Below are 12,716 nucleotides of genomic sequence, written 5' to 3' on the forward strand. Positions count from 1 at the left end.
GCTTCCTGCATTTCAGCACAACCGCACATCCAAGCACTCCAGTCACGGTGGAGCCGCGGTTTGTGTTTGACTTTGGTTAGTTAGTGGTTAATGAGCAGGTTCATCCTGTAGCGGAATTCACTTCTGTAAAGTCGGCGTGAGGCGCGCTGGAATCCCCGAAAGTCCCTCTTGTCAGCCCAGCCCGGACATCTAAACCATGTCGCTGCCTCAGCATCTACGAGGAGAGAGGTGAGTCCCTATTCGAGACAGTTACTACGGAGTTAGTATAGCAATCGGAAAGCAAAAAAAAAACGTCCGTGTTCAGGGGATAATATGGAGTATGAACAGCTGAAATGCGTCCCCAGGATGTCCCCAACACTATTCTGGAATTGATCGCAAAATGATCGCAAAAAATCACAACCCAGACATGAAACCAACGTAAGCTAACAGAGTATATTGCTGTAGAATACAATCCAACACTTTATTAACCCTGAACGTTTTAAATTAGCTTAACAATTGTGCGTAAAATTAATTAACTAATTTAATAAAATAATAACATGTGCTTTAAATTAGTTAGGGTTAGGGTTAAAACTCCACTTGCAGAAGTTGTGTGCGTACCCAGTTCCTTATACCAGGTGCAAGTGCAAGTGTTGTGTGCGTGCGTGAGTGTGTGTGTGTGTGTGTGTGTGTGTGTGTGTGTGTGTGTGTGTGTGTGTGTGTGTGTGTGTGTGTGTGTGTGTGTGTGTGTGTGTGTGTGCGTGCGCGCGTGTGTGTGTGTGTGTGTGTGTGTGTGTGTGTGTGTGTGTGTGCGTGTGTGTGCGTGTTTGTTGTTAGACTTGTAATGGCTACGTGAAGGCCCTGCCTTCTAAAGCTTTGGAGTTTGGACACTTCGAATGCATCTTTGTAGTAAAATAAATAAATACAATTATGCCCCAGCTGGTTCTCTGGCGATGCATTCCTCGGCGTAAAACGCAATTCCAAACGTGCCTGATATTGTGAGCAGAAGTTACATGTCATGCAGTGCAATGTTTCGATCAGTAATTGAATATTGATATGTTAATGATGATTATTTATTCTATGGTCTCTCTCTCCTTTCTTAGTGATTTTGACCAGCTCCCAAATAACATCGCAGTCAGTGCGACCATCGCAGATATCGAGGAGAAGAAAGGTTTCATTGATCATTATGTAAGACAACTTTCTTTATTTGTCGTTTGTAAATGCTATTACAGCATGGCATGAATGCATTGTTGAGAGTGGTTAAAAACGAACTAAACAGCATTCTTTCTCTTTCCCTCTTTCTCCCTCTGCCTCCCCATGGTAGCGTTTTGTGATAGAGGTGAAGACTAAAGGGAGCGGTAAGTACCTGATCAACCGAAGGTACAGTGAGTTTTTTAACCTGCACCGTGAACTGGAGCTCAAGTACTCCTCTGAAGACGCACGACCTTCCAGCAGGAATACCTGCACCCTGCCCACCTTACCCGGTGAGTGTGTGTGTGTGTGTGTGTGTGTGTGTGTGTGTGTGTGTGTGTGTGTGTGTGTGTGTGTGTGTGTGTGTGTGTGTGTGTGTGTGTGCGTGCTTGTGTCGCCCTCCATAGGTATTGGAAAGATGAAGCATTCTAAACTTCTTTTAGCTCTATACTCCCAGCAGTTTGGATTTGAAATTCATAATTACTATGGGGTCAAAGTAGAGCTTATCAGCTTCAATTAAGTGCGATGCAATAACTGCCTGAAGTCTGCGACCTATTGACCCCACCAGACGCTGGGTATCTTCTCTGGTGATAAGCCAGGCCTGTACTGCAGCTATCTTCAGTTGTTGATTGTTTTTTAGATATTGTTTGCTAAAATGTTATCATCAGGAAATTAAACGTTCAGTTGAATTTAAAAATGTCTTGGCCCTTGGAAAAACTCCCTAGTTCTATGGCAGTTCACAGATGAGATTGTAATTAATTAATAATTAATAATTTTGCCATTTAGCAGACACTTTTATCCAAAGCGACTTACAATTACGAATTACAGGGACATTCCCCCTGGAGTAACTGAGGGCTAAGTGCCTTACCCAAGGGCACACTAGTAGTGGTGTGGTTTCAGGCGGGATTTGAACTCACAACCTTCCGATCACAAGTCCAACTCACTATCCACTAGACCAGTGGTGTAGTCTAGTTTTTTCTAGTGGGTATACTGTGATTTTGCCCTCCCAGTCAGAGCGACACCTGTCCCGTAGCGACACCCCATACGCACCACCACACTCACTTATGCATACAGTATGCATCTACACCAGTGTTTGCTGCCTTGGGGGGGGGGGGGGGGGGTCGCATGGACTGTACTTGTACATCAAGCTGCCTCACGCTACAGAAACAGGAGATAGGCTCCTGCCCCCTAAGGGCCGTTAGGCTCGAGAACCATCGGTTCTCAAGGCTACTTACGTGGTCTTGACTACATGTCCACTTTCTCACCTGGTTCTTGCTCTCTCTCTCTCTGGTGTGCCGACACCATCCTGCTCTCTCTCCTTCTCTCCCTCTCTATCCTCCTCTCTCCCTCTTTTGCTGTCACCCAAAAGGCAAATATAACAACCAGAGTATTTATAATTTAATAAGAGGTATACATTGAATTCATATAAAATCATAACATCATTCTAATTGAATATTGGGTTGCTGTGGGCAATAGAGTCAGATACTGTCTTTAATTACTCTCTCACCTGTAAGAAAACCGTATGTCCAACTACAAAAAACAGACATTTCCAATGAGTGAGGGTTTGTTCCAATGCTTCAATCCACTGTCCATGTACTGTAAATATGCCATTATGGTATTACCATAAAGCCCAATTCTAGCAGAATAAGAAAGATTGTATATCTACTTTAAGTAAAATAATAAAGTGCCTCCAGTTAGCTCTTTAGCTGGCATGTGTGCAGCAGACTAGCTCATCTAATCACCTCTGAGCTAGCTAGCTAGCTTGCTAGTTCTTTGACACTATTATTCACACCATGAAACTATAATCAGACACTTGAATGAATGAATGAATGAATGAATTAATGAATGAATGAATGAATCGTCTTTATTGTCATTGCTACAGTACAGGTACCAAACAACGAAATTTAGGAGGGGTGGCTCCCCTGGTGTTAGGAAAGGGGAAAAAACACTTTAAAAAAAATCACAAGAAGGGAAGGAGCTGGTTTACATAAATAAAGGCTATGTACACTATCCACTATACTATACTGTACAGATAGACGACTAGGGTTGTCATATTGCACAATAGTGTTATTGCACATTTATTTAAAGTGTCGCAGTTTGCAGGCTTGAAATGTACATATTTGTGCCTCAGCACTACACCTGATTTTTTCAGTCCAGCTGGCTGGCGAAATGAGGGAGTGCTTCGCCAACCAATCAGGTAGCGGTATTGCCCTGCCTCCCCCTACCATCCTAGGTTTCGCAAATTCGCGGCCCGCCCACCCCAAGGCTCTGTAGGGGAAATACTGAGACTAGCATTCTGAACGACTGGTTATGTGATAACAAACATGTCAGAAAGTTCGAAGTAAGTGCTTCGTAACACAGGTCTACGGGGTGAATTTTATGAATGAAAGTGAAAGTTCTGTCACAAAACGCCGTTACGTATCAGTAATTTTCTAGTGGGTATACGCAAATCCTTGGCCTTTCCTAGTGGGTATACGGCGTAGTCCTGCGTATCACGTAGACTACACCACTGCACTAGACCAGTGGTTCCCAACCGGGGGTACGCGGACCCCTAGGGGTACGTGAGGGGATTGCAGGGGGTACGTGGAAAGATTTGGAATTATAATGTATTTCCCTTTCCAAAAAAATAATTAAATATAGTCGTTTCATAAACCTGTTGTTAAAATGGTACGCTGCAACTTAAGTTCCTCCCCGACAGGTGATGACTGTAACACACGTGGTAGTCACGTCACATTTAAATCACGTTCATTTACGTTCATTTACGCGCGCACGTCAGCTAGGCCTGTCAGTATACCGCAAAGATGGACAGATGGCTAAAACGACCAGCTTCAGAGGCAGATCAGACGGTCAGATCAGAGGCAGATCAGACGGTCAGATCAGAGGCAGATCAGACGGTCAGATCAGAGGCAGATCAGACGGTCAGATCAGAGAAAAAAAGAAAAAAAGGACCCCGCTATTATTTGGAAACATATGTTTTGTGGGGATTTACATGTACATCGGCTGATCCACCACAGCCACAGTGCTTTTTCTGCGGCGAAGTCCTGGCTAACAATTCAATGAAGCCAGCCCATTTACAGCGACACCAGAGCACCAAACACCTAGCAACTGTTGGTAAAACTGACGACTTTTTCAAGCGAAAACTGTCAGAGTTCAAGTCAAGTCAGGCTACACTGAAAAAAGCGGCAAGTGTGTCAAGCAAAGCACTGGAGGCGTCCTATGCTGTTTCATTACTAGTGGCTAAGTCAAAAACCCCACATTCAATCGCCGAAGATCTGATTTTGCCTGCCGCTGTGATTTTGGCTCAAACTATGCTGGACAAGAAAGCAGCTGACGCGCTCAAGTTGGTACCATTATCTAACAATACCGTCTCCCGTCGGATTGATGATATGTCCATAAATATTGTCGGACAAGTGGTGGATAAAATGAAGCAAGCAGGTCAGTTCGCTTTGCAATTAGATGAAATGACCGACGTTAGTGGGGAGGCTCAGCTGCTGGCTTTTGTGCGTTATAAAGAAGAGTCGGACATAAATGAGCATATCTTGTTTTGCAAGACGCTGCCAGGAAAGACAACTGGCGAGGAAATATTTCTGATTATTGACAGCTTCTTCAAAGACAACGATCTGGAGTGGAAATCCTGCAGTCACATCTGTACCGATGGAGCGGCAGCAATGACGGGTAAGGTGCATGGGCTGCTTGGGCGTGTGATGAAGGTGAACCCCGAAATTAAGTGGATGCACTGTATTATTCACCGGGAGGCACTCGCCAGCAAAAGAATGAGCCCCGAGTTAAGTGCAGTTATGGATGGCGCAGTTAAGGTGATTAACTTCATTCAGTCCCGGCCAATGAACCACAGACTGTTTCAAACTCTTTGTCATGACAGCGGGTCAGAGCATGAGCAGCTACTGCTTCACACAGACGTTCGCTGGCTGTCTCGTGGCAAAACGCTGCTGCGGCTCTATGAATTGCGCATCGAGGTGTTTGCTTTCCTGACAGAAAACGACCACCCTCTTGCAGCCCTGTTTGAGGATGCAGTGTGGGTTGCGCAGCTGGCATATCTTGCTGATGTCTTCACTAAGCTGAATGAGCTCAACCTTTCACTTCAGGGCAAGTACTCACACATCCTTAACATGTATGACAAAGTGAATGGATTCATAAAGAAGGTTAAATTATGGGAGAGGAAATGTAAGGATGGAGATGTGAGCTGTTTCCCACTGCTTGATGGCCATCTCGCCACCACTGATGCTGACAGAGGTCCTGTGGTGAAAATAGTTAAAGCACATCTGTCCAAACTTGACACTGACTTCAACCAGTACTTTCATGACATTGAAACAAAGTCAGAAAAACTGGACTGGGTGAGGAACCCATTCAGAGTGAATGACAGGAGCAGCAGCAGCCTTCCTGCAAGCCTGCAGGAAAATCTGATGGACATGTCCTCTGATCGTGGGTTGAAGATGGCACATGCTGACAAGTCATTGACAGAGTTTTGGTGTGATGTTGAAAAGGAATATCCAGTGCTGGGAAAGTGTGCATTGAATGAACTTTTGCCTTTTGGATCTACATATATGTGTGAAGTGACCTTCTCAGCTTTGACCCACATCAAAACCAAGCCAAGGAACAGACTGAGTGTGGAGAGCAGCCTGGTGACTGCTGTTGCCACACTGCCTCCAGAACTGTCAAAGATTATAAAAGAGAAGCAACCTCAAGTGTCTCATTAAAGCTCAACTGATGAAAAAAAGAATTGCAACTGCTACTGGGTGAGTCTATTTTTCACAATGGTGTAAATATCTATGTATTAAAGGGGAGTGGTTCAAATGATTTCATTAATAATCAGTAGAGTTAGATAAGAAGTTTAAGTGTGTGTGTGTGTGTGTGTGTGTGTGTGTGTGTGTGTGTGTGTGTGTGTGTGTGTGTGTGTGTGTGTGTGTGTGTGTGTGTGTGTGTGTGTGTGTGTGATAAGTTTTATCCTGTCTCATCTTGTCTGTTTCCTCTCCCCATCAGTCAAGACTCTGGGATGAGAAAATGATGACATCACTGCACCTCAGACAGAAGCCAAAGAGGAGCAGGAGAAAGGGAAAAGAAACAGATATCAAATCAAATTCATTATTATTTATTATTTATTTTTCTATTTTCAGTGAGTGTGTGGGCATGTGGTAACAATTAACCATTGAGGTGGCCAGGTGGCACATGTATTGGCCAATTAGCTCATGTAGTCTAATTTTGAATGGCAATGTTTTGAAATGGCAAACATGTGACTTTATGTCAGATTGTTGTGTGCAGAAAACCGTGTTCAGTGCATTTAAAAAGTGCCATTTTGAATAGCAAAATGTGTGTAAAGCAGAAAATGTGTTTAGAGTTTTGGAGGTTTTGCTCTCTGTGTGTCAGTAATAAATGTTATATTTGCAAGTTAGAGTTTAATTGATTTTTTGGGGAAATAATCAACACGCATGAGTGAGGGGGTACTTCTGGCATGGCAAAACAGCTCAAGGGGTACACAAGACAAAAAAGGTTGGGAACCACTGCACTAGACCACCACTACCCCTGTATGCTGTACCATCTCATCTGTTGACTTCCTTGGCCTACCAGCCTGTTTGCTCACCAGTGCTTTCTTTCTTTTTTAATGACATTACAAACTTCTGATTTTGGCTATGTTTTGGATAGATATTTTTTTTACGTTTCAGTTTTATAATAGCTTCCCTGACTTTCATTGATGTGTCGTTGGTCCTCATGTTGACAGACACCAATAGCAGACTAAGGCAAATGCAAAGACAAAGAAAGACAAATGCAAAGCCTAGAATCAACACTAGACATTGATAGCTCTCTTATGCCTGCACAAATGTGACACGTTCTAGTCTTTTGGTCCGCATATCGGCAACCAATGAAAATGTTCAGACTTTTCTTTTGAAACACAGAACGACGTTTCACGTCACAAACTCGCTATTCAAGCCAAAAGCAAGATTCCTATGTAAATCAGAGACCCTAAAGTATCATAGAAAAGGGTATGAAGACTTATGCACATGAGGTATTTCTGTGTTTCGGTTTTAATTAATTTGCAGACATTTCTAAAAACTTGTTTTCACTTTGTCATTATGGGGTATTGTGTGTGGATTGATTCATAACCCATTGGAACCCATGGAAAAAGTGAAGGGGTCTGATGACTTTCTATAGGCTCTGTATATGACTTAGAGTGCCAAGTGCCAAGTCTGCTCATCTGCGTAGTGCCTCTGTTTTATATCCAGCTCATCCGTTTCCCATCAATCTTTCTTTTCAATGTTGATATTGATTAGGTGATGCTGGAAGTGCCCATGCCAATAAAATAAAGCTCTATGACTTTGAATGCGGACTAAACATTGATTTGAGAGAGAGGGTGACAGCCGAGAGAGGGGGGGGGTGTCAAGATTAGGACAGGCTGATGAGTGGACACCTTAAATATGCAAGGACCCCAAAGAACAAATGCATAGGATTTTGCCCAGGCACAGATCGAGGATCTAGTTACCGTCCCCCAATTCGAACCTTAAAGATAAGGTTGAGAAATGCCAAACTGACCTTAGATCAACTTTGTTTCCCTGTGAGACAAACCTGGGGTCAGTTTCCCGAAAGCATTGTAGCTTAATCAGTACTTACTTTCACAATGCCAGCTGAAAACCTGCAAGTGAGTCACAATTGTAAAATCAATGTTTGCAGGTTCATTCTTCTGTAGTGAGTGAGCTAACGAAATTTGTAACCAAAGAACTTTGCTGATCTAGGGGAGGAGTGAGTCTGGATTGTCAAATGAGGTCAAGTGCTACTTTAGCTACAAAGCTTTCAGCAACTCCCCCCTAGTCTACTGTTTTATAAAGATAACAAATAAGATACAAACTAAATTCTTCCTTCTTCTAGCACGGCGACTGCCAATGGCTCTGGGCCTGAGCATAGAGTACGTTTTCCTGCTATGACTGCTGGATAGATGATTCACTTACTTAGGCAAATGTATTTGTTGTAAGTCTGTTTGGATAAAGGTGTCTGCTAAATGCCAAAAATGTAATTGTAAAAATGTAATTGTAAAAATGTAAATAAGAGTATGGGAAGACGGGACAAACTGTTCCCTCTCTATCCTTTCATACTATCTGTCCATTTGGATGCAGGGGGGACGATGCCAGGAATAAATACCTGTCTGGCAGGATCTTTCATCCGTCTTTTGCAGGTGTATTCCAGTCTGTGTATATAACAATGAATTTGTTGTTCACTTTGTAAACCTATTTCATCCCTCTGTCTTCCCCCCTCTGTTTTCGTTTGTCCATCCACTCCTCTCATTTGGTATCCCTCTTTTATCTTTCCTTCCATTTGCCCCCCTCCCCCTTCCCTTAACTTGCCTTTTGTTTGTCTGTCTATCTGTCTCTTTCTCTCTTTTACGTCTCTCTCTCACTGTCTCTTTCCCCTCATCACTTCTAATTCCCATGCCTCCCTTCTCTCAGTTTTCTCTCCCTTCCTGTTTGCCTTAGATGTTAAATGTTCACCTCAGCCTGAGCTGACTGGAACATTGTTAGGTCACAGTGCTAATGAAAAGTAAAAAAAAGTACTGGTAAGCCTTGTTCGAGCCAGGCAACGGCCCATAGGACAGGAGCCTATATCCTGTTTCTGTAGCATGAGAAAGCTTCATGTACAAGAACACCCCCTGGACAAGATGCTCTTCTGTCGCCGGACCCCAAACCGTCTCCTTAGTGTAACCACGTTGAGATGGTAAACTCACTCCTCAAGTTCCAATACCCCCACCCACGCTGTCGAATTGCTAGCTTTTTGTTATTGTAGCTGGTTTACATCGGGTATTTGAGGAGACGGTCGTATGTGTTGGCAAGCCAGAGGTCGCAAGTTCGAGACTCGGCCGGAGCGAGTTGAATTTCTGGGCTACTGTTTGCATCAACTTGACGTTAATTAATTATTAATACTGACCAATACTGCCAAGCAGAGAGGCATCGCCTCCCATTTTTCAAGTCTTTGATATAACTTGGCTGGTGGTTGGTCCAATCTCAGGGCCAACACGCTAACCACAAGGCAAATGAATCGGTTAGGTCCTTAAGTGCACACTTAAGACAATGGGTAAGAATGGGGTTAAGAGTTACTGTCCCGAAGCCCTGACGGGTAAATGAAGATCATACAAGCTTAATAACTCATCAGGCTTCTCCATTAAAACAGATCAAGAAGAGAGACAGGAGGGGAGAAAGGGAAGGGAGGGGAGGGGAGGGGGAGGGGAGAGGGAGGGGATAACTAAGTCATTAAGATTGTGCTAAATTTGAATTTGAAGCAGAGGGAAATAGCCTGAGATGAATCAATGAAGGGCCCAAATTAACATATTAGATTCATAACATTTCTTTTTTTTTAATTCTCCATCAATTCCCAGAATCACCCAGAGTGTGAAAAACACTTTCGGTTTGCCACGAAGATATGCGTTTTAGCCTCAATCTCGAATCGTACCTCAGATACTCAGTGATTGGATTACTGGTCCAACAGAGTGTTTATTTATTTGTACTGAAGTATAATTATTACACATTAATCGACACCTAATGATTGTTTTGTGCATTTTATGCACAAAGATACCAATGAAATTACAAGTTGATTGTTTAATGTTATAGTTGGTTTGCTGGAGTGGGGAATACACTGACGTCAGTTACTGTCTGTGTCACCCTAGGTAAAGTGTTTATTGGCAACAAAAAGGAGATTGCAGAGAATCGAATCCCAGAACTGAACATCTACATGAAGGTAAGTCTACAGCATGTGAGTCCCAGAGGAGGCTGGTGGAGGTAGAAGAATCAGAATCAGAGGACAGGCTCATTGTAATACATGGAATGGAATCAGGAATGGTATCAAATATGTGTTTGATACCATTCCTGATTCCATTTCATGCATAACAATGAACCCGTCCTCTGATTTCTACCTCCATCAGCCTCCCCTGGTGTGTCCACCCACCAGTGATGCCGGTAACGCGTTACTAAGTAACGCGTTACCCTACTCTGAATACTTTCCCCAGTAACGAGTATTCTAACGCGCTACTATTTCCAAATCAGTAATCGGATTAAAGTTACTTATTCAAGTGACTGTGCGTTACTATTGCGTTACTACCTCATAACTTAGGCTAAATGCAGTATTTCTTTGTAATGTTCGATAGTAAACAAACATTTGTTTGCTTTTCTCGCGTCTTGGGGAGTGACGTCAGTGCTCACGTTTTCAACACGAGGTGCAGCAGAATCGCTCACGTGTATCACCACGCTGATTGCACAGTGTAAACAGAAGCGTAGCCTACACAACCTGCCTACATCCATCTATTCATCCGTGTCTGGCCTATCACAACCGTGCTACATCCATCTATTCATCCATGTCTGGCCTATCACAACCGTGCTACATCCATCTATTAATCCGTGTCTGGCCTATCACAATCGTGCTACATCCATCTATTCATCCGTGTCTGGCCTATCACAACCGTGCTACATCCATCTATTCATCCGTGTCTGGCCTATCACAACCTGCCTACATCCATCTATATACTGAGAGGGAGGCAAAGAAAGACTCTTTATTTTGTTGTTTTAAGTTATTGTTTAAAGTTTAATTATGTAATTTAAGTTACTGTTAAAATAAAGTGAGTTTTGGCAAAACCAGTTTTCATTTTTATGTTGCGGGGGGGTCGGGTGCCTAGGCAGCTGCCAATAGTAACTAAAAAAGTAACTAGTAATCTAACTTAGTTACTTTTAAAATCAAGTAATCAGTAAAGTAACTAGATTACTTTTTAAAGGAGTAATCAGTAATCAGTAATCAGAATACTTTTTCAAAGTAACTGTGGCAACACTGCCACCCACACTGGTACAGTATAGTTGACTGTTAGCTGACTGTTGACTGTTAGTTGATTGAAAGAGAGAGTTCTCCACTTCCTGGTGCTGATGGTGAACGACCCGGGGAAAGTACAGTACATTTCTCAAATGTTTCTCCATAATCACTTCTCTTTCTCTCACTCTACTTCTCCTTTTTGCTGTTTCCACTCACCTCTCTCTCCTCTCTCACTTCGTCTCTTTCACCCCCCCCCCCTTCTTCTCTCTGTCCTTAACCCGTTTGTCTCTATTCATATCCCACAACCCCCTGTTCTCTCTCTGTACACCCTTTCTACCCCTGCCCCCCCCCCCCCCCCACCCCCTCTCTCTCTTAGAGGTTGCTGGGCCTGCCCACCTGGGTTCTGTTGGACGACGTCATTATAATGTTCTTCTATCAGAAAGAGGAGGACAGACAGCACCAACCCCGAGACCTGCGTCGCCTTCGACCCCCCACACGCAAAGTGTAAGACCAGAGACTCTCTACCTCAATGGTACTACCTCAATGGTACTACAACAGTACTAATACGACTCACAGACTCCCTCATACATAGTGTAAGACAATAAGGACAGAGTCACGTTCCTTTCAGGGGTGGATGAGTTTGGGGAAAAAGCACTTTATGGGCGCTGCCTTTTTTTTAAGAACATTCGACGCTCTATAAGCAGGGGTGATATGAAGGCCCATGCCCTGTACCTATAACATACTGTAGCCGACAGTTGAGGAAGGGGAAAGCAAACGTAGCTACCAAGTAGCCTAAGTTGCCCTGGCCAGTATACTGCCCCCTGGTGTAGACTTAAATATAGAGGACTTCAGAGTGCAAGACCACCAGGGACAATGAACACAGCACACTGTTGTTGCTAAACATAGCTTCACCTACTTCATGCACGTTGAGGTACAGGCAGCAGCACTTAATGGTCCCCTGCTAGCAGACCCCCCCCCATGACACTCCCTCCCACGAACGTACTACTACTACTGCTGCTAATACTACATACCACCCACACATAGATGCTCTATACAACTACAACTACATTACTACAACTATAGTATAGTACTACTACTTCATCTTACAGACAAGTATAGGACCAGATACCAGACCGAAGTACTACTGCAGTACTACTACTAGATACATACTTTGTTTTGGAGGACAATGACTCCTGTCACTTGTCACCTATTTTAACAGAAACCAATACCTGTAAAAAGCAGTATTTGTTGGGCTCGTTTATAGTTTATATTTCAGTATTTGTAGTACAATTTAAAAAATCTATTGCGATTCAGATTTACCCCCCCCCCCCCCCAATTTTACAATTAAATGAAAGTCATTTCAGATTACTTACATAGTAACCTGCCATTGGACATGGTTTAGATTAGAAGCAAATATGAGCAATTCCATGTGCTTGTCATGGTCAATATTCAAGTTAGATGAGTTAGTTATTGTCACACTACCACTGTACTTCCCCCTATCATACACTCTGCTGTGTGTCACATTATCACTGTAATTCCCCCATAGTCATAGTAATCATAAACGAATAAAAAAAACTATATTTCACCATAAGGACATGTGGTAAAGAGGGACTCTCTCAACGGGGTGTGATGTTACTTCCGCTCCGGGGGCTTGACCGATGCTCTCATTATATCATCCAACTTACAGTGTGATTGACCAATACAAAAAAGTCCAGTTGAAATGTTAAAACTGTCTCTCTTTCTCTACATATAGGAAG

General features: G+C 43.2%; 1 protein-coding gene across 1 annotated transcript in view; it reads left to right on the forward strand.

The window, feature by feature from the left end:
* Positions 1-196: 196 nt before the first annotated feature.
* The window catches only part of ncf4 (neutrophil cytosolic factor 4), a gene marked incomplete at both ends in the record, with an annotated part of 23,726 nt that continues 11,206 nt past the window's right edge, over positions 197-12,716 (forward strand). Inside the window, 6 exons of the mRNA XM_080522433.1 lie at positions 197-228; positions 1,080-1,164; positions 1,301-1,460; positions 9,830-9,900; positions 11,336-11,463; positions 12,713-12,716. The exon at positions 12,713-12,716 is cut by the window's right edge and continues 45 nt beyond it. Coding sequence (XP_080378559.1) covers positions 197-228; positions 1,080-1,164; positions 1,301-1,460; positions 9,830-9,900; positions 11,336-11,463; positions 12,713-12,716 — 480 coding nt within the window. The remainder of the gene's footprint in view (positions 229-1,079; positions 1,165-1,300; positions 1,461-9,829; positions 9,901-11,335; positions 11,464-12,712) is intronic.

This window comes from Nansenia antarctica, assembly GCF_963989245.1.
Source record: "Nansenia antarctica genome assembly, chromosome: 2".
Classification (NCBI taxonomy): domain Eukaryota; kingdom Metazoa; phylum Chordata; class Actinopteri; order Argentiniformes; family Microstomatidae; genus Nansenia; species Nansenia antarctica.